At 33.8% G+C, this 22267-nt stretch overlaps 1 protein-coding gene and 1 non-coding gene across 2 annotated transcripts in view; both read right to left on the reverse strand.

Annotated features, from left to right (window-relative positions):
• Nucleotides 1-4580: 4580 nt before the first annotated feature.
• Nucleotides 4581-4699, reverse strand: LOC118604761. The gene has a single exon (XR_004951798.1). It is a non-coding gene; the product is annotated as a 5S ribosomal RNA (ribosomal RNA).
• Nucleotides 4700-5668: 969 nt separating this feature from the next.
• The window catches only part of BMPR1A (bone morphogenetic protein receptor type 1A), a 138045-nt gene continuing 121446 nt past the window's right edge, over nucleotides 5669-22267 (reverse strand). The window contains exons 8-13 of the mRNA XM_016142796.2: nucleotides 17933-18077; nucleotides 14397-14589; nucleotides 12579-12876; nucleotides 10676-10851; nucleotides 9539-9669; nucleotides 5669-9455 (exon numbers count right to left, since the gene is read on the reverse strand). Coding sequence (XP_015998282.1) covers nucleotides 9330-9455; nucleotides 9539-9669; nucleotides 10676-10851; nucleotides 12579-12876; nucleotides 14397-14589; nucleotides 17933-18077 — 1069 coding nt within the window. The 3' untranslated portion in view covers nucleotides 5669-9329. The remainder of the gene's footprint in view (nucleotides 9456-9538; nucleotides 9670-10675; nucleotides 10852-12578; nucleotides 12877-14396; nucleotides 14590-17932; nucleotides 18078-22267) is intronic.

Here is a 22267-nt window from a genome sequence, read left to right on the forward strand (position 1 = left end):
GGTTGTCGGAGTTAACAGGGTGCCACCCCTTCTAGTATTTTCTGGAGGTCATTAATTCAAGTAATTGTCCCTCAGGATTTATTTATCACTAAGCTTGGTGTGCTCAATGTGCTAAAACATCAGCATTAAAAGGAATGGTATTCCAGGCCACTCTGCCACTGACGGTTTGACACTGGAGTAAATCACAACCTGTAGCATGAGGTGGTTAACCTGACAGCTTTCATAAAGTATTCTGGCATTTTATTATCTTGACTGCACTTTCACCTCTCACCTACCTGCCTTTCCCTCTTGCCAGAGGCTCTCACAGGGTGCAGCTTTGTTATTAAGACCAATTCTGACCCAAAGCATAACATTTGTGGCCCATTTCAGACCAAAGACTGGAAAGCCAGTACCAGGTCACCCTTGCTGTAAGGAAGACCACACCGTGTGTTCTTTCTGCTCAGTATTGCTATCAGTGGTCAGACTGTGCAGATGACTAAGTGGAAACATCAGGGTGATGCAGTCCTACTGAAAATTTTCATTTAGAATTTATTGCACTTAGAGTGAATTGATCTTCCCCACAAGGGGCACATGTCCTCCAAACCTCACATGGTTGGTGCTCTTCAAGAGACAGGTTATACATGGAAGTGCTAACTGATAAGCTTGCCAGCAGCTTGAAAGTTGCTTCAGAAGTTTCTGGGATGAGAATTAGAGAAACAATGGTTTTTAGACAGAGTGCTTTGCCTGCAAATTTCACAAAATCTTAAAGTTTAAGTGCAAATTTCTATTTTAACACTTCTATAATTGGGACTCCAGATCAGAATGAATTCTAAAGTTCATTTGATAGATTTTTTATCTCCACCAAGGCATCAAGTATCTCCGGTGGAATCTTTTTCACTCTCTTCCAAGTAGATGCCCCATTCCCCCGGGTCAATGTTAAAACACCCTTCACTTGTGGCATCCTAAACAAGACAGCTCACTGAGTACATAGTGAGTGGTATCATACTTTCTCAAACCTAATGGAAAAAAAAATAACAAAAATACCACTGAAAAGCAAAAAAGGGTACCATAAGCGGATCAGAAAATTTTTTTAATTTCTAAAAAGTAGGAAGTAGAAGGGAAACAGCAACATGAAATCATAACCCCCAACATCTGAGACTGTTAGAGGGAAGGGAGTGATTTCAAGAGACCCCAAACTCAAACCCAGCCCCTCACACACTTGGGAGGTCAGCGGAGAAGGGCTCAGTCAAGGCAGCAGGGAGTCAGTCCCATTGTCCCTTGCCTGTGCAAAGCAGCCAGCAGGCAGCAGCAGTGGTCTCTGCCTTGAGTTAGGTAGTGCAGGTCAATTCTGAGCCCCAAGTTGGGGTAGCTATTGACTCTCTGGAGGCAGGAAGGTCCCACACCCAGATGACACTTATAACCTTACTGAAATCAGACCCGAGGGAGTCAATCCAAAGATGAGTTTCCACAAACCACAACATAATGTCGAAATAACTCCTGACCTTTATTTCAGAAAGCACCATGGAGGGGACATATGATCTTAAAGCTCTCCTCTCATCCCCTGAAGCTCCTCTGGTATTCCATGATGTTTATCTTTAGATGAACATCAAAAACTCCTTTGGGAGCTCTAGCCCCAGTACCCCACCCTTCTCCATGAAGAAGCTCCCCCAAACCTGGCCTGGCAATGACAAACTCTGGGGCAGGAGAGTAAAGGAGGTAAATAAATGGAGTGGGGGAAAGCCTGAATCCTCTTGAATAGGCAGAGAAGAAAGGATTACTTATGTTTGCTCTAACAAACAGCTATTATTCCATTATTCTCTAATAAAAACAGGAAGCTCAGGAACATGGAACTGAGATGAACAAGAATTCACTAATACAAAAATGAGCGACTAGCCCCAAATTGCCCAACATTTGTAGAAAAGTAGTGTCACGAACAAGATGATTTTGGAATATATAAATTTCTCGAAAAACACAGAAAATTGTAAACATAAATGTTGATTATTTGCAATCTAAATTCTGGTCACTACATACGATCTCCCCTAAAAAGAAACCAGGGTGCCCTGGAAAAATGGCTGGGGTAAGGAAAGTACCAGATGAGCCTAGAACATCTTAATGTGACAAAAAGTAAGGTGTGCATTAAAAATGATGAGCACCAGTCAAAAGCACTCAGGAGCTAGTTTGAACTCCCAGTAGCCAAGTCTGGGTCAATTGGAACATTGAAACAAATGATGATCTAATAAGACTATAACTCATTGAAAAAAATAAGAATCCATGAGTCCGTAATGATGATATCCACATCATGGCCTCCTGATGGGATGTCCTGAGAAGGATACAAATATCATGTCCACAAATTCACTACCCTCTACTCCAGAAAATGTCAGTATCACAAAAGACAAGAGCTGAAGAAGTGTTTCAGATTGAAGGCGAATAAGGAGACAACTGAATGTAAGATACTAGTGAGATTCTGGACTAGAAAAACATGCTCTCAAAGACTTTAATAAAATGACTGGCAAAACTTAAAAGGTCTGCAGATTATGGTATTGCTGGTGATTGTTATGCTATTGATGTAAACTTTCCTGATTTTGAGAACTGTACGTAAATGGTTATATAACAGATTATCCCTGAAATATTTAGGGATAAAGAGGCATGGGCTCTGCAAATTTAGAGTAAGTAGTTCAGAAAAAAGTATGTGTATGTATGTGTGTACACAAATTCTAAGATGAGCCTTTGTGATTCTTGTATACATTCACAGAATGAAAAAGCGATTGTGGCAAAATGTAAATTTATAAATCTGGGTGAAGGGTAAATGGCATTGTTTATACTATTTTTGCAACTTTTCTGGAAGTTTGAAATTCTTTCAAAATAGAAGTTAAAATTTGGTTGCTGAAATAAAAAAAACTCAGTATATGGGCTGAAAAGCAGATAGTAGGATGTAACATAAAAGAGACATGTTATGAAATTTGTTAGAAACATCTGGGCATCCTAGTATTTGTCTAATAGTTTTAGAATAAGAAAAGTAAAAGGGATGAAACAAATTATGGAAGAAAAGTTTCCAAATCCAAGGAAAAATTAAAAGGTCTAGTTACAGACCGTTTGTAACTAGATATACAAGTTAAACTTCAAAAAGAAAAATTCTGTTTCTTGCATGAAAAATTAAGTTAAACTACAAAGAAGTGAATTAGATACATGTCACACTTCTCACTGGCAATAAGGCATGCTGGAAGATCATGGAGTAGTAGTATCTTCAGAATTAGATTCTAACTCCAGCCAAAATACTAGCAAAGTATGAGGACAGAATCGAATATAAAAATGGCTTTATGTCTGACTGAAATGTATTCCACAACAGTGGTCTTTTCTGACACAGCCTTTCTTTTACCATTTTCAACACTTACTTGGATTTTAGTACAGCAGAGTAACAGAGAACAAAGCAATAGATGTACTTTATCAACCCAAGTCTACAATCTGATTCTAAATTTGCTTTAAAAAATGGCTCCTCCCTCAAAAATAAAAAAGGCCCAAGTTCTTTATTCTTTTACCTTGAAAATATTTTCAGTATAAGAACTTCATATTGACTTTTCAATATTGGTAACATTTCAAGTTGCCCGTGTAAAATTTAGGATGAGGAGTGAGGTGGATATAGGGGGCACCAGGTTATCTGCAATAGCCTTGAATGTCATTTTGAGCATACATGGGACACTCTGAGTGAAAGTAACTGGAGAAAGACCAGGAATATGAAGTTCAGAAGAATAACAGGTAGGCCACACATACTGCACCTAAAAATGAGAATAGCAATTCCTACCTCAAAGGGTGATTATAAATTAGCCTTTCAGCCCTAGACTCTGATTCGGAAATATTTTTTCTATGTACCTGTGCACTTGAATTGTTTCCTCCTCCTGTTCCCAGCCTCAGGGTGACCACTTGTCCCTTTCGGCTTGTACCCTGAGCTCACAGTATTTAACTCTCTGTGACTAGAACAGTATCATCGCCATTAGGTAGCCTCTGCCTACACTACGTACTGGCCGCTTTCAGTGAACCATATCTACCAAGTCAAGGTTGTACTGCTTCAAGGTCTCAAGCAAGTCTTCATAGGCATAAAGTCTGAAATGCCAGAAATGGTCCATGCATTAGCAACAGGTCGATAAACATTTCTCCAAGCGAATGAAGACTGAATTAGCATCTCTTGAAATTACTTACAAGGATTAGACTATTTCGAGAACTGTATTATTTCTTAATATCTACTCTATTAATACAATTAGTATTAAAGAAATCTTGAAAATAAGTTACTCTTCCAACTGACCAGTGAGAGTAACAGATTATGCTGGAAGGAAAAATGAATGCATTTATCTAGGCTTTTACAAGGAACGAAAGCCTGAAAGTATTTAACAGGCCCAGAAAAACCTTGATTCTACATTAAGCTGCATGAGAGTGCATGTTATTGTTTCAAGAAACCATCTCGCAGATACTAAAGAGGATTCTCGTGAATTATGTGTAATTGGCTATCTCCATTTTATTTTTTATCTTTTTAGGCAAAGCAACCCTTGGCTGACCTCACAGATTTTAAGGACCTTGTCAACTTACAATGCCTTATTTTTTTATTTTTATGTCTACAGCTCCTGGTCTTCCTAGGTGGTCTCCCATCCAAGTACTAACCAGGCCCAACCCTGCTTAGCTTCCAAGATCAAATGGGATAAGGCTTGTTCAGGGTGGCATGGCCATAGACTCTCCAAACAATTACTTTTGTGGGCAGACATCAACTAGCCCCAAATCTTTTTTGATGATTTAACATGTTCAACTGCCTAAGAAAAAGCATCACTAAGAATGAATTTACAGACAACTGAAAACAGCTGACAGGTTGTGAGACTACGTGCAGGAAGGAAAATGGTATTGTTGCAGAACAAAAGGAAAGCTACCTTTACTTCCCTGAAGTTTAAGCTTTTCAAAAAGCATTGCTGCAGCAGGAACACCATAAGGCCAGATAAATGGATTGTATTATTCTAAGAAGCCAGTTACAGGATAAGAGACCAGGCACAATGCCAGCAAAAAGATAAAACCTTGGAAGAAATTACTGGTGTGTGTAGTGAGATGAGCACTCTCTTACACTGTGAGCAGCAGTGTAAATGAGAAATGCTCTGGGCAGCGATATGGCAATATTTATAAAGAACCGTAGATTTTTTTTCCATCTTAAATAATCTTTTAAAAAAGATTCCCAAGCAGATGGAATATTAGTCATTTTTTAAAAAATTGTTTTCAATGGCTATATGTGACATAACATCTTAATACTATAAAAATATATGTAGCAGAAAAAATATTAAAAAGAAACATTCGAATGTAAATAGTGGTAACATCTGACAATAGAATTTTGAATGATTTTATTTGCTTTTTAGATTCTTTCCTATGTTTTCCAAAATTTCTGTAATAAGTATACATCTTTAGAACTAGAAAGAAAAAGTGTGTGTGTTTTAAGAACAATCTTTACTATAATAGGTTTATGAATTCTCTACACAAAGAAAAGAATATATGGTTCCATGGTCACTTACCTGCCCTGTGCTCTGTACTGGTTTTCCGGAAGCTGAAATGCACATCTCAAATGTACGCACGCTAACTTATTCGTTTATAAAATCTCACCAGGCACATGTGACTTGATACACAATACAATCCAAGTAGAGTATCATAAAACACATCACTAAAGTATACTAAAATAAGATTATTTACTTAAAAATAATACATTGGACGTAATTTATATATAGAACAAAGCAGTTAATGGTAAACTTAATAAGGCACCTTTAAAGCTAGATGCTGTACAAAATACATTTAGTGTGTTACATACCAAAGATGAATCTATATTTTTGGTGTTTTACAATTGCATAATAAAACTGCTTGTTTTTTTTAACCCTTCTTTCGAGGTCTATGTACAACTTCTCTAATTAAGCTATAATGGTATTTTCATTTTATACAATATATACTACATTTTAGTTTTTAAATGGGGAAGGACAATAGTCATTAAAAGAGCTTAAATAATTCCACTGAAAGCATAGTACAGAGCACAAGCTAACATTACAATGTATTTAATCCTTTTCAAAAGCAGTATTCACATACTTTCCTTGTGGGATGATCATTACATGTGGCTCCATTTGATGCTGCTCTAGATTTATTTTGGTTTTTATGAATATGTCAGCTCTCTGCAATTTTCACTGTGACACTCGTAAAAGTACTGAGGCAAGAACTGCTACACTGCTATTTTAACATCTGACCTAAGCAAATAACATTATCACACTTTTGAATGTTACAAGAGATGCAATAATCCTTTTAAAAATCAGTATATCTGTTGTTGAAAATATTTTAGATATTTAGAAACATTTCAAAACAACATGCATGAAAAGAAATGTAAGTGATTTAATTTATAAAATCTTCCCTGGAATAAATTATCCATCAATATCAAATTTGACTTTGGGTTAGCTTAGAGATTCATGATTCTTTAAAAGCTGTATTGTATTTTTGTTTTAAACAGAAACCAAAAATCTGGGGAAAAAAGGTACTATATTTTTGAGTGAAAAAATAATCGGGCACATTCTAGAAAAACAATTTTCAAAAACTATAGGTTACTTTCTAAGTTTAGAAATACTTCTGGACATTGAAAAGGCAACATGATATATTGATTGGAATAGCTTTTGTGAAAATATTTCCAGAGAAATAACATTCAAATTTTATGCTTTGGAAACTTGTTAAATAAAAAGGCACAAGGAAAGCTTAGAATACATTGAAGCCAATCCTAATGTGCCTTTAATTCTAGAGATATTTACCAGTATAAAAAGAATTCATAAGAAAAATCTTCTTTGAGGGTTAACTTTTGTTATATCCAAGTAGCTCTGGGTTGGTTTTTTTGTTTTAATTATTTAAAGGAACGACAGACAGAAGCTATACATTTTTTAAAATACTAAAATGTCATACTATATAATGGCTTTTAGGGCTTTATGACTATTTAACTATAGTACTATAGTATGGAATACTTCCTTCTTCCTCTTTAAGTATTTCACTTACTGGGTGAACTCAGAAATTTAAGAGTAAGATGGAGGAAGAACTTTTAGTAGACTTCAGGATTTCAAATACGGCATCGTTTGCTTTTTAAAAACAGGTTATACTAGAAAATATTTTTACTGAACAAGTCTCTAACATTAATTCTTGATATCATTTTTAATGGATCAATTTAATTTAAAAGAACCATTACAGTTGTCTTGTACTTATATAGTATTTGCAATGTTTTGCTTTCACATACTATTTTAACATTTCTAAGACTAGAGCTTGCCTTTCCTTACATATTTTATTAACATAACAAGTGATTTTCAAGATTTGTAGTTTAACAAATAAAAAATAAATCAAGGTTAACCTTAGACTAAGGAGATTTGAGCTCCTAAGTGTTCTTAAATCACATGGCAATTTAGATAAAAATACCTAGAAATTTCAGTATAGACATGGGGAAAATGTTTAGAAAAAGCAAGGTATTAGGTGCTATCAAATGTCAATTTACTTACCACGACGAACATTTCTAACTTGAGTTGTTACGTGAAAATTATTAAACTTAGCCAAAACTGTTAAAGCAAGTTTCAAATGTGTGAATTTTGATGTACAGACAGATATACAAGTTTCAGCCTTAAGTGCTAGTTAAATTTTGGTAATGAATGAATATATGCTCTGATTCCTTCCCTTTAAAGTATTTTGACCATGTTGTGAAAAATCACATTTATGTTATATTTAAAGAACTTTGTCTCACTTTATGCACCCATGAGTAGTTTGTTCAAAATAAGATATTAATATTTAAAAGGCATTACAGAAGTATAAGAAGTTTAAGTAAATTAAAATTATTCCTTGGGATAACGAGGCAGTCATAAAATATGTAGCATTTTCTTGAATAACAGCTATATGACTAGATACTTAACTTCTGTGCCTGACCCTTCATTATCTTCCCAAGTTATGGAACAGAAATCATAAAATCAAAAACCTCAAATGATTTAAGTGTCTAAAAGAGTTGCTGATAAACTTATATCAGCTCTGAAATAGAAATTTCTAATTAGAGGATCCTTTCATAAAGGAAAATTGAGATGATAGTATCTTAATGAAAGTCTATGCTTGAAGTTAACGAAGTCCTAGGTTTGAGTCACTACTTCGAATGCATTAGTTCTGAAAATTCATATGTAGTTCTACTTTGTAATAGTTTCTTCTAATCTTTTATTTTTTTTCCCCTTAATGATGGGATGTGAGGTACATGTGAGCTGGTTTCTACAGTATGAATGTATGTACATATATAAAATATAATTGTAAAAGGAGGTGTTTTGCAAATAAAGCATATTACACACAAAATATAAATAACTTCCCTTTTAAAAGTTACTGAGAATAAAGAATACAGAATGTGGTTATAGGCACTTAACATTGCTATCAAATATAGTAATTAGTAATTCACTTCAATAAGAAGCATTTTCTTTACAAGGTTCACGGCATTGGAAGTTCCAACTTTGGATAGGATGCTTATCAGGACAAAAACAATAATTACAATAAAAAAAAAAAAAAGATGGTGATGAGAGAAAAACAGTTCAAATTTACGGGCACTTTCAACTTCTTTTGGCTTTTTATCAACTTTTATGTTAAAAATAAAGTTGGTGGAGAAGCTAGCTCACCTGCAAGGTAAATGGCTTTTATGTGATTGGCAAATCTTGGTCAGATCATGCATTTTTAAAGTACAAAACCAACTACTGCTAATATGTTCCTGTGCATTCATAAATTTTCTTCTTCTAATTCAAATAGCAACAGAAAAATCTTGGTGTGCGTGTGTGTGTACACACACTATTATCAAAGCATGACAAACTATCATAAACTAAGCAGTATCCCAAACAAATCATAATCCATAGGCTGTTTACAAAGGTAAAATACAAATAGATTAAATTTTTCAGGTAGAAGGCAAGTGTATATTTCTCCGTCTCTGCTGAATTCATTTACCTTCTTAAGGCTTTCACAGAAAGCACCATTTTATGAACAGGTAATTCAGTACCCAGAGTTTGATTGGAGACTTATTAATCAGGACTGAAGTCTTGATGCAGTTCATAAAAACCCAATAAAAAAAAAGGCATCAAAAACCACATTTACAATAAAGCTGTCCATATATGAAGAATTAAGTGTTCAGAAGTTCCCAGCTTATATTCTACGGAGTACTGAAAGGTTTAATATTAGCAGCCTGTGAAGGTGTAGTGAGGAAAGAGTCTGAGAACCAAGTTAATATCCTTATTCTACTCTAATTCCACCCATTCCTTAGGTGAAAACAGTTCTTGCAGTCTAGAATTTCTTCCATGATTGCTTAACTGTCAAATCTTTACATCTTGGGATTCAACCATCTTAGCAAGTGTCTTCTTGATTCTCAGAGCCGTAAGTCTAGAAGCTGGATTGTGGGCCCAGCATTCTGACATTAGCTTCAAAACTGCTCGTAGACACTGAAAAGTAAAGAGAATGTAGTGAGCAGGTAAATATCTTTGGTGACACCAATCAATTCCTCAGAGAACTGCGTTTCACTTACTTCATCACTGTTCCATCGATTAGACACAATTGGCCGCAAACGTTTGACACACACAACCTCACGCATGTCTTCATATGATGGATCACTGGGTACCATGTTGTAATATGGCAACTGGTACTCTTCTACTATCCCTTTAGGGAATAAGAAAACATATTGGGCACAAAATGGTGGCTGGACAAAATATATAGATCTATTCAGCTTACTGAACTATGGAATTAAAACCAATTCCTACATAAAGAAGAAAAAAAATACTAGAGTGGATGATTAACTTTTAATAGTAAATGTATGTTATCTCTCTCTCTTTTTTTTATGTCTAATTATTTCCCCTACATCCATCGGGATTCCAGTCATAGCTGTGGACATACCAACATGTTATCTCTAAAAAAAGAAGGGTGAAACACTCACTTATCTTAAATTTTAAGCTAATTATTTACGTACACATTTGTTCCTACTAACAATGAATGCAGTCTTTATTTTTGTTTTGTTCTGCAGTAGAAAGACACCATGATATGTAGAAAAAAGATAACACAGCAAGCCTGAGACTGCTATCCTCAAATAGGCCTGCTTGCAAGGCTGGCCTCTGGATAGTATCTGGGAACTTGCCTGGTGGATAGCTACACTGATAAAAAAACTCCCTAACTGATAAGAATGGTGCAATGTGCCTAGACTATTTGTACAAACAGTCTATGCTGAACACCTGCTTTCTGAGAGTTTGGAATTTTGTCACACACTAGGCAGAGAATGCCCATGTGACCAGCCTCCAATAAAATCTTTGGGAACTAAGTCTTTAATAAAGTCCCTAGATGATACTATTTCACACATTGTTTGAGGAATTAAGTGCATCCTGTGTGATTCTACTGGGAGAGGACTTTAGAAAATGTGTCCAATTTCCTCTGAACTTTGCCCCATGTACCTTTTCCCTTTGCTGATTTTGCTTTGTATCCTGTCACTGTAATAAATTTTAGCTGTGAGGACAACTACATACGGAGTCTTGTGAGTCCCTCTAGTGAAATCATAGAACTTGGGAGTGATCCTAGCGATACATGACATACATAACATACAAATAACAGGAGCTGTTAAGTTTTCTGAATGATGAGGATACAAACACAACCAGAAACAAACTCCCTAAACTCCTACCTCCTGTGATACAACGACGAGCCATTTCCCAAATTATTAGGCCAAAGCTATAGATGTCTGCCATTATGTAGGGCTGGAAATGGTTTTTATTCAGGCTTTCATCTAGCACTTCTGGAGCCATGTAGCGTTTGGTACCCACCCTGGTATTCAAGGGTACATCGACTTCATTTGTATCACTGAAACAGAAGACGGATAATATCCAGGTTGACAGTCAAAAATAAAATAGTTTACCTTCCATTTGTTATATTTTCTAATAGCCTTTCCCTCTATCTCTCTTTCTCTCTCTCTCTATAGACATTATATATATATATAATATATATATTATGTGTGTATAATATATATATCAGCTCCTGTTATATATATAGATATATAGATATATATTTTATACACACCCACACACACCTACCTATCATCCATCCATCTATCCATCCATCCATCCATCCATCCATCTATCCATCCATCTATCTATCCATCCATCCATCCAAAATCTCTACATTCCTTCATCAGAAATCACTGGGGTCAGATGTATTTTAAAATTTAGTATCTTTCAGATTTTAGAAAAATATTATACCTTCTAAAAATGTGCTATATATTATACCCAGAAAGGTCTAGAGTAGTATTCTTAATCAAATTTATTACTAGTCTATATTGAAAAATTAAGTATGACTATTCATACGAGGCTGGATAAAGACAATAGATACCATCAGGTCAGGTTTTGTCCCAAACAAGTTTGGTGTTTCTCTAAGAAAAAGGACAACACTGAATATAAGAAAAAGTGGTAGATAATTATGTCCCAGAACAAGTGAATGTGAAAATAAATTGAGAGGAATCATTTGCTTTCACCATTCTCATGTGACACAGAATTATATTTTCTTCATGGGTCCAATCATCTTAGTTCTGTTATGAGTAATGTTTACATAATCATATTGACAACCAGTAATAAATGATATTTATTGGTTTTTAAACTTTTGGAGTAAATTTTAGAGCTGGAAGACACAAATGTTTTGTTGTTTAGGTCCTCAATTCTGGCAGGTTTAGAAACTACTGTGAAGCATAGGTTAATATATATTTTCCTATATGGCATCTGATAAATAGTTGAACCAATAAACACTACATTATTTAAAAAACAGAAACAAAAACAAAAACTGGGATTAGAACACTGTAATGACCAGAGAAGATTTAATTTTTTAATGTTTACTTTGTTATGGACTAGTACTTTTATCTTATGACCTGGAATTAATTCTAAAATGTGAAATGACTGCTGTATTCTAGAGTTATAACATTAAAATGGTTTCAATAGTTTCTTAAAAATTTTATAATTGTTTAAAAATATAAACGACATATCAAGTAGTGATGGAGAAATGGCATATTTATATCATTTATGGGAGTATAAATTGATGCATGCTCTCTGAAGGCATAACTTGCAATATACCTTAATACATACATACTTCTTGTCTAGACCCCTCTCTAGGAATCCACTATGAAAAAAATACTTGTATAAGTGTTCAAGGATATAATATGTATAAATACAATAAAATGTCCATTAAAGCATTTTTTAAACAAGAGAGACAAACCAGAGGCAAATTTAATGTTTATCAGTTGGGTCATGATATAAAGTATAGTACATCCATATTTCGAAAAACTCTGATTGATACTACTGAAAAAAATGAAGTACATTTATATAAATTGAAACAGAAAGATATCTAAGAAAATAAAGGAAACCAAGAATTATGTAGAGTCGAATGCGGTTTTTGTAAACAAAACAAACAAAACCCACCAAAATAAACCATGACAAAAACCCCAATTATCTATTTATATAACTATGTAAGCATAAATACATGTTTGGAATTGCACTGTCTTGAGATTAACATAATTTCTAAACCGTGGGCAAAGAACCACTCACCTGTTGAATTTAACAGCAAGGCCCAAGTCAGCAATACAACAACTTCCATTTTTCTTGATGAGAATGTTTTTGCTCTTTAGGTCTCGGTGAGCAATTGCAGGCTTTCCTTGGGTGCCATAAATTTCTGTGTGGAGATGGCACAGACCACAAGCAGCTGAATAAGCCAACTTGAGGAGAGCTCTGGTGTCTAATGTAGCACATTTCAGGAAATCATAGAGAGATCCATTTTCATGGTAGTCAGTAATCAAATAGAGCTGAGTCCAGGAACCTGTACCTTTAATGTCTGCTGCTATAAAACCTGTTCAATTAACGAGTTTAAAAGGTTAGTTATCAGATGTGGCTATGAAGGATAATGACTGCTCATTCAAGATACTGAGAATAACTCAGGTATCATGTAGACATTAAACATTAAATTTGCCTAACAAAATCTCTTGAATTTGTTCCCAAGATTTTTATTTCTTCCATTTACATATATAACTCTATATTTCTGCAATAAACTTAATATAATGATTATGAAAATTATATGACTAAGAAGATCACATAAATAATCTGCGAGAGTGTTTACTACAGCTATGTGATTCCGTGAATATGAAGAGCCATAAAGAAGGAACATGAAAAAGGCTCTCTGTTTCAAACTCAAAAGTGGATATATTAGAATACTAAAGTTAAAAATGTTTCACTAAGAGTTTGCACCTAATTAAGCCAATTCCATTTTCCCATCAATGCCTCCTTACATCTGCCTTTTTAGTCTGGTTAGTTGACAAGCAGGTCCATAATAGTGGTCCCCTTTCCTTCTCCTTTCTCCCTTTAGAAAAAGACTGGCAAAAGTGCTGGGTTGAATAATGTTCTCCCAAATTCATGTACATATGGCACCTGTAAATGTGACTTTATTCTGAAATGGTCTTTGCAGATGTAATGAAATTCAGATGAGGTTGTACCAGATTAAAGTGGGTCACAATTAAATGACTAGTACCCTTATAAGAGGCAAATTTGAACACAGACACATGGGGGAGGCCATGTGATGACAGGGAGAAAGATAGGAAAGAGTGTGTCTCCAAGCCAAGAAACACCAAAGATTGCTGGCAATCACCAGAAGGCAGGAAGAGGCAAGGAAGGGTCCTTTCCTAAAGCCTTCAGAGAGCATGGCCCTGCCAACACCTTGATTTTAAACTTCAGGCCTCAAAACTCAGAGAAAATAAATTTCCATTGTTTAAAAGCACCGAGTTTGTGGTAACTTGTTATGACAACCTTAGGAAACTAATACAAGTGCCTACTATACTCCTGAGCATTGTGCTATGCACTGTCTAAGAGAGAAATAGTAGCTAAAAGGAAAAGTCAGGAAAGCTAGATGAGTTTATGTATCCTATTGATCAGATAATAACTATTTTCCTACTGTGTAAATGGGAGGGTAGAGAGGGAGAGACCTACTAAGCATAGAATATTAAGCTACACCACATGGTGGTAGTAGTTTAGTTTACAAAAGGCAAAAGGTATATATAAAGTTATCCTATAAAATGACTTAAATTACCTAAAAAGACATGGTTTTTGTTACTGCATGAGTAAGTTCAATAAACTGACATTACTCCAATTTGAAACTACCACTGTTTCACCAGTAGGGTAGTAAATAAACTGGTTGGTTGGCATTAAGGGCTTGTTGTATTTAAACTGTGTATTTAAACTATGTATTCTACTGGGTTTCCTTTAGCCTAATGCATTTAACGGGATTCACATATGTTTTCAGAGCCCATGTGGCAAGCTTCCACCCACACCCTACTAACGTCAGAATATGGAATTGACTGCAATCAAATGTGTACCTACCAAGTATATTTTCATGGCGCATTAGCACAGTTTGATAGATTTCTGTTTCTCGAAACCAGCTAGCTTCTTCAGTGGTAAAAAACACTTTGACTGCTACTTTTTCACCACGCCATTTACCCATCCACACTTCTCCGTATCGGCCTTTACCAACTTGCCGAACCATCTGAATCTGTTTGGCAATAGTTCGCTGAACCTTCATTAAAAAAAAAAAAAAAAAATGTTGAGTTCTTGATGAAAAGAACCTATTAAGACTGAGAAAGTGGTCTGATAGTCCATCCCATCAAAAAGGATGGTATATATAACCAACTCCAGTGTCAAAAATTAAAATGTATTTAAAAAAAGATGAAGCAATATACGACATATTCCAAAATCATAAGTAACAGGTTAGTCAATGTGGCAGAATGCTTCCAAACAATCTCAAAGTAATTCCCTTCCCAGTACACACACCCTTGGGTTGTTTCCTCCACAAACTCTGGGCTTAGTTTGGGCACATGATTTCCTTCGAGTAACAGAACAATAGAAATGTGATGCAAGTGAAGACTTAAAAAGTGTTTGCGCACTGGAACTTGCCCTTCTTACTACTCTGAGGAGCCCTGTGACCAATGAGCAATACCTTGTGAACCGCTAGCCAAGTGCACGAACAGTTACATCTAGCTCTAGCCAAGCAAGTCCAGGAAAAGGAGTGCTCAGCAGACACAAAGAATCAGACCCACAGAATCATGAGAAATAATAAAAGCTTTAATGCTTTAAACTTAAGCTTTAAGTTTTTGGGTAGTTTATTATATAGTAAAATCTAAATGATAGTTAAAAATCTTCACCTCAGTCTATAACACCCTATATGATCTGATCCCTGCCTAACTCTCCAGCTTCATCATTCACTATAATCACATCATCATCTCTCTTTTTTGTTTGTTCATTTTTTGTTTTTTCGTTAGTTTATCTTTTATAATTCACCCCTCTTATTTCGACTTTTAGAATTTACTCAAGCTCATTCCTGTCTCAGAGTCTTTGTGCATGTGCAGTTCCCTTTACTTATGTTATTTCTCTCTGTTCGACATCTTCACAGCATTTCTCAGTTGCTGTACTCATCACAATTATAATTTTATTATTATTAATATATGTATTTGTTTGAATTCCATCCCACCCTGCTCACAAAATATAGGTACTTATCTGAGACAATACCTGGAGTATAGTAAATGCTTTCATTAATATTTCTTGAATGAAAGATGTATATTAATTACTACCTTTCATTTTCAGAAGCATAGTGGCCATTTTAAACTAAAAAGGACACTAAGTTCCAGGTTGAAATGCACTTAAAATGGGCTAGGTTTTGTGCACACCTAAACTAACTTACTTGAGGAATCATTTTATTGCAGAATCCTTTTGTAATTTTTTTCAGAAAGTCAGGATTACTGAGGTATCACTTATATATAATAAAATTCATTGTTTTTGAGAACTGTTTTGGCAAATGTGTAGAGTCATATAACAGCCATCACTCAAAAAAAAGTTCCCTTTTAGCCTCTTTAAAGTCAATCTGCCCTCACGCACCCCCCAGTTTCTGGCATCACTGATCTGTTTTCTGTCCCTACAGTTTGGCCTTTCTAGAATATCACATAAACAGAAATATATAGCATGTAGTCTTTTGTGTCTCAGCTTTTTCACTTAGCATAAAATGCTTTCAAATTCATCTATGTTGCTGCATGTATCAGTAGTCTGTTCCTTTTTATTGGTGAGTTGTATTCCACTCTATGAATGTACTACCACTTGTTTATCCATATAACAATTGATGAACTTTTGTTTACAATTTGTATCTATTATGAATAAAGCTGCTATAAACATTCACATTCAGGTCTTTGTCTGAGCATGTTTGCATAGCTCTTATGTAAATAATTAGCAGGACTGCTTCACTGTGTGTTTAAGTTTTCAGTCAACTGTCAAACTATTCCCAAAGTGGCTGAACCACTGTGCATTTCAATCAGCAATATATGAGATTTCCAGTTGATGTCCTCAGTCTCAGCCATATTAGTGGATGTATAGTAGCATTTCATTGTGTTAGTTTGTATTTTCTCATGATGATGAGTATCTTTTCATATGGTTATTTGTCATTCTTATATCTTCTTTGGGAAAGTGTCCATTCACATTTTTTGTCCATGTTAAAACTGAATTGTTTGTCTTAGTACTGAGTTATAAAAGTTCTTTATATACTCTGCAACACAAATTCTTTATCTGATCTTTACCAGTTTGTGACTTTATTTTTCATTTCATTAACAGTGTCTTCAGAATAGGAAAAGTCTTAAATTTTGAGAAAGCCCAATTTATCATTTCACAAAATGATTCATACATTTTGTGTGCTAAGAAACCTTTGCTCCACCCAAAGTCACAATGATTTTCTGTAACATTTTCTTTTAAAGGTTTTATACTTTAACTTTTACATTTAGGTCTATGATTCACTTCAAGGTAATGCTGTATATAGAATGAGGTAAGGGTTGGGATTCTCTTTTTGGAAAATGGATGCCCAATTTTTCCTGCACCATTTGTTGAATAGACTGTCTTCCCCAATGAATTATTCTGGCACACAACTCAACTGATAATGTATGTGTGTGTACATTTCTAGACTCTATTCTGTTCCATTGATGACCATATTTATCCTTATCCCTGCTGCTTTACACTAAGTCCAGAAATAATTTTTTTAATTCCCAATTGTTTCTTGCCGGTGTACATAAATTCAATGATTTTTGTACAATGATCTTATAGTCTACAACCCTGATAAACTCACTTATTGGTTGTCCTAGCTTTATGGTTATCATCCTTGAGATTTTTTTACATAGACAGTCACACTGCCTGCATATAAAGACAGTTTTACTTTACTTTTCCAATTCAATTACAGAATTATTTAATTCAATGAATTTTTAAATTAGAGATAACTGTATTTAAACAAATGCAATTAAACAAATATCTATCTAAATATCTGGTATTTATTATAAGTGTCCTCCCCAACCTTAAATGTATTTCCTTACATGTAACCCTCTTATTAGAATTATTAACAATTCTCTTTAAAATTATTTGTACAAACTGTGTTTTGGTAATATGGTATTATATTGAAGGAAGCATCTTCTCTATGAAAATATGTGGAAGAAACTTCTCTTTGATTTCAGAATATGAAATAGTTATACTTCTCCCAACAATCAGTTTAACCTTATAGATGTAAGGTATTTTATACCCAATTCCTCTTCAAGTTGGCTAATAAAAGCAAAACTTGTGAGCTAACTCTAGCACATATATAATACTTTATGACCATATTTTCTTTTCTAACCTTGCTTGTGGCTCTCTTACTTGCCTAATTCTATTTTTCTTGTTTCACTCATATTTCTTATTTTTAACTAATTTCATCTTGCATTACTACTGTCATCTTTCCAAATAAGGAAAAAAAATATGCGCAGCAATGTTCTCTAATCTGTAGTAATTATGCTATCTATCATTGGAGGACACATTCTATATCAATAAACCATTTATGTTTCTGTGACATTTTATCTTACCAATAAAGGTAGTCCAGATCCACTACCAGAACTTTGTGACTGGTCAATGAGGTCTTTTAATGATTCTCCAACTGGAATAAATGCTTCATCCTGTTCCAAATCTCGATTATAACGACTTCTGCTTGAGATGCTCTTACAATAATGTCTTTTAAAAAAAGCAGAAAATGATCTACATTAAAATTCTAAAACTATAAAGTTCAAAGGTAAGAAAATTTTGAGGTTGTCAACACCATTATCCTTCATTCAGACAGGATCATATCAAAATTAGGCAACCATAGGATAACATATCCGGTTAAAATAATGTCTAGAAATGGCATTTATGAGATAGAGTTCTATATAGCATGCTAAAATAAAAAGATGTCCATGATGCAGTAACAAGTGAAAAAATAGATTAAAAAACAGCATGTAAATTGTGATCCTAACTATAAAAAGTGTTTAAATTATATATATTTAAATGTCTAAAAATATCTGAAATTATATATAGCAAGTTATAAATAAGTTATTTCTTGGGATGTAGGAATACACACTTTCTATATTATATAAGTATTTTCATTGGAATTTGTATGTATGTATTTTAGTATCAAAATGAACAGTAAATATATTTCCATTTTTTTAAAAAAGGAAAAAAGTTTATGGAAAAGAAATCAAACAAGTCCTCTTAATTTATTCTGATATTTTTGAAGGCTTCTCTTTAAACTCTCAAATTATGAAAGATGCAGATGGGAAGGTAGAGATTAATTGGTACCCCATGTGTATATCATTTAAGTTTAATAAATATTAACATTATGCTACATTTTAGATATATTTAAAATAAACATTAAAAATATTGGAAGCTCCAGCCATTTCCCTGATAATTCTATTTCCCTCCTTTACTCTCAAAAGGCAAACACTATCCTGAAGGTGATTACATCCTTCTAATGTATGTATTTATATTTTTATCATAACTGTATATATTCATAAACAACATTGTTTTTCTGGATACAAATTTACATAAATAGTATGTTCTATTAAGATTTTACACCTTGCTTTTTAATTTAAAAACACTCCAATGTTTTAAATATTTATCCATGTTGATACATGTAAAAAACAGCAGCTCATTTTTGTTGATGCTGAGTGTGTCAGGTATTGTTTTATGACTCACTTCATCTTCATAAAACTCCTAAGAGGTAAGTACTGTTATTCTCATTTTATAAATAAGGTAACTATGGCCCAGAAGTTCATCTGCTCTAAGTACACAGCTGGCCAAGTAAAGAAGCTGGGATCTAAACCCAGAGGCCCTTAGTCAATACTATTCAGTCAAGGAAATGATTTAAATGGTAAATAGTATTCCTGTTATGAATTTTGCCACGACTTACCTGATGCCATATTTTAGTTATTTCTAAAAGTTTGTTAATATAAATAGGGCCGCAAAAACCATTTTTGAGCCAGTCTCTTGTGAAGATGTTTAAAAATTTCTTGAAGGTATACATATTTTCAATTTTACTGACATCTACTAAATTGCTCTCCAAAGTGGAATAATTTATACTCCCACCAATAGTGTAATATAACAGTGTCCATTTCCCCACATTCCATGCCAGTCTGGGCCCTGCCACACTTTTTGACTTTTGCCAACCTGATGGGTATGAAATAGTGACTTGTTTTCATTTGTTTTCACCTGATTATAAGGGAGGTCGAAATTTTGTTCTTCATAGTTCGTTTTTCTCTGTGAACTGCCTAATCCTGTTTTTTTTGTTTTTTGTTTTTGTTTTTTTTTTGGCACTTTATTCAACTGGGGCGATTTATTTTTTTTTCTGTATTAATTCATAACAGTTCTTTATATAACCTTGATACTAAATACTGGATAAGTATTTGTTACAAGAGTCTTCTCTCAGTTGCCACTGTCATGTCATTCCATTTATGGTATTTTATGTCAGTTTTTAATTTTAATGTTGTCAAATTAAATTCATCAAACCTTTCCTTCTTTTTGATATATGCTTTTATGTCCTGTTTAAGACAACTTAATGTCATAAATACACCTTCCAGGTTTAAAAATTTTGTTTCTCTCATTTAGTCCTTTAATTCATTTGGAACTTACAGTATAGAATGGAAATTAGGGAATAAATCAAATTAAATTTATTTTCCATATGGATAGCCCAGTATACATGACTTTTATAATTTTATTTTTATAAGTTAATAGGTAATTGCCTCAAATGGCTTAAAATTCAAAAGGCACAAAGGGGTGTACAGTGAGAAACCTTCCTCCCATCTCTGTCCTTAAGCCACCAACTTCATTTTCCTAGAAGGAACCTAGAACTGGAACTATTTCCAGTTTCATGGATGATCTTCTGAAGATCATTTATGTATATTCAAACAAAAACACATACATTGGTGTTCATTTCTCTTGCTTTTGCTTTTTTTTTCTTTCAGAAATAGTAGTATACAACATGTACTGTTCTGCATCTTGCTTTTTCACTTAGCATTATATGTGGGGGATTATTCCACAGCAGTGCATAAGTAGCCTCTGTTTTATTTAATGGTTAAACAGTATTCCATTGTATAGCTGTTAACCATTCCCTTACTGGTAACATTTAGATTGTTCCTAGTCTTACTTCACACAAGGCTAAAATGAAAAAAATTTCTGGCAAATCTGAAGTACAAGTTAGAAATGAATTTGGAATTTTGATAGAAGGCTCTATTGACTTCTTGAAGCTTATACCAATTACTATCTCTCTACCATTATATGAGAGTGCCCATTTTCCCCACATTTTTATTCATACCCTTGTGTAGATGCATTTTTTGAACTTTGTTTTTTAATTTTATCAAAGTTCTACATTTATTTTATTTATTCACTAGTTATTTTAATTAAGCTTATTGAAGTAACATTGGTTAATACAATTACATAATTTTCATTTGACATCTGTATAATATTCATTTATTTTTAAAAGTTACACATAGCAGGTCCTCAAATAATGTTTCATTATAACAATGAGAAGCCATAGGAACTTAACTCTTGTTTATGTCAATTAACCTATGGTAAAGCTAACTTCATGATACTTAGTTTCACTTAAGGTCATAGACCCTATCATTGACATTAAGTAAGGACTTAACTGTAGTTCTTTGTGGCTTAGTGACAAAGCAGTAGTTCTCATCTCATCTCCTCTCTTCTTCTCACCTACTTTGCGATTCTCAGAAGCAAATATTTTCAATGTTTCTAAGCTAATTTGTTTAATGTTTACCTCATTATTACTAAACAACATGCTTATATTGACATTTTCAGTTTTTTAATCATAGGCTTTAACTATTGACTTCACTCTGTGGAAGATGAGGATTTAACTCATCATTTAATACCTCCGCTGTTTCCCCAAACAAAAATACTTCTGTTCTCCGAACATAGTTATAGCACAGTATTTGTTCAGATCAATATTCAATGTTTGCATTATGATGTCGAGGTAAACTCTATCCATACGTGGATCTCACTGTATACCATAGTTATTTTTTGCTTTCCTGAAAACCCTGAGACAGTTTTTTTTTATCTCAGTCTTTATTATTCTAAATGTGATATACAGCATTCAATTAGAAGTTATGAGACACACTAAAAAGCAAGGAAAAACAGCCCACTGTGAAGAAGAATGGGAATCACTAGAACCAGTCTAAGAGATAACTCATGTTGGAACTTATCAGATAGTTTCCTTAAAATAACAATGATTAAAATGGTAAAACATCTAGTGGAAAAGGTGGACAACATAAATCAAAAAATGGAAAATAAGAGAGAAATGGGTGGAGTTGAATGAAAACGCTAGAAATGTAATATGTGGTATCAGAGATGAAGAATTCCCTTGCTAGGCTCATCAGTGGACTGGACACAGATGAGGAAAATAAAAGCTAATTTGAAAACAGGTGAATAGAAATTACCTGAACTAAATAACAAAGAGAAAAAAATAATAAGAAAAATTCAGTAAAAAATAAAAGCTGTGGGACAATATCAAATAATCTAAAATATGTGTAATCAGTCTCAAAATGAGAACAGAGAAAGGAACAGAAAATATTTTTAGAGACAGCAGATAATAATTTTGGAAATATAATGAAAGACATCAAGCCACTGATTGAATAAACTTGTGAATCTCAGATAACTACCAAAAAACACACGTATCCTAAATATATTGTAGTCAAATTGCTTAAAACTAAAGATAAAAAGGAAACTCTTAAAAGAAGCCATAAAATATATATATATATTTATTCGACCAAAGATAAGAATTATGGAAGAAATCATGTACAAAAGACAATGACATCTGGAAAGAAAAAAAAAAAAAGTTAACCCGGAATTCTATATCTCGTGCAAATAACTTTGGAAAGGGA

Source organism: Rousettus aegyptiacus, unplaced genomic scaffold (genome assembly GCF_014176215.1).
Source record: "Rousettus aegyptiacus isolate mRouAeg1 unplaced genomic scaffold, mRouAeg1.p scaffold_m13_p_6, whole genome shotgun sequence".
NCBI lineage: Eukaryota > Metazoa > Chordata > Mammalia > Chiroptera > Pteropodidae > Rousettus > Rousettus aegyptiacus.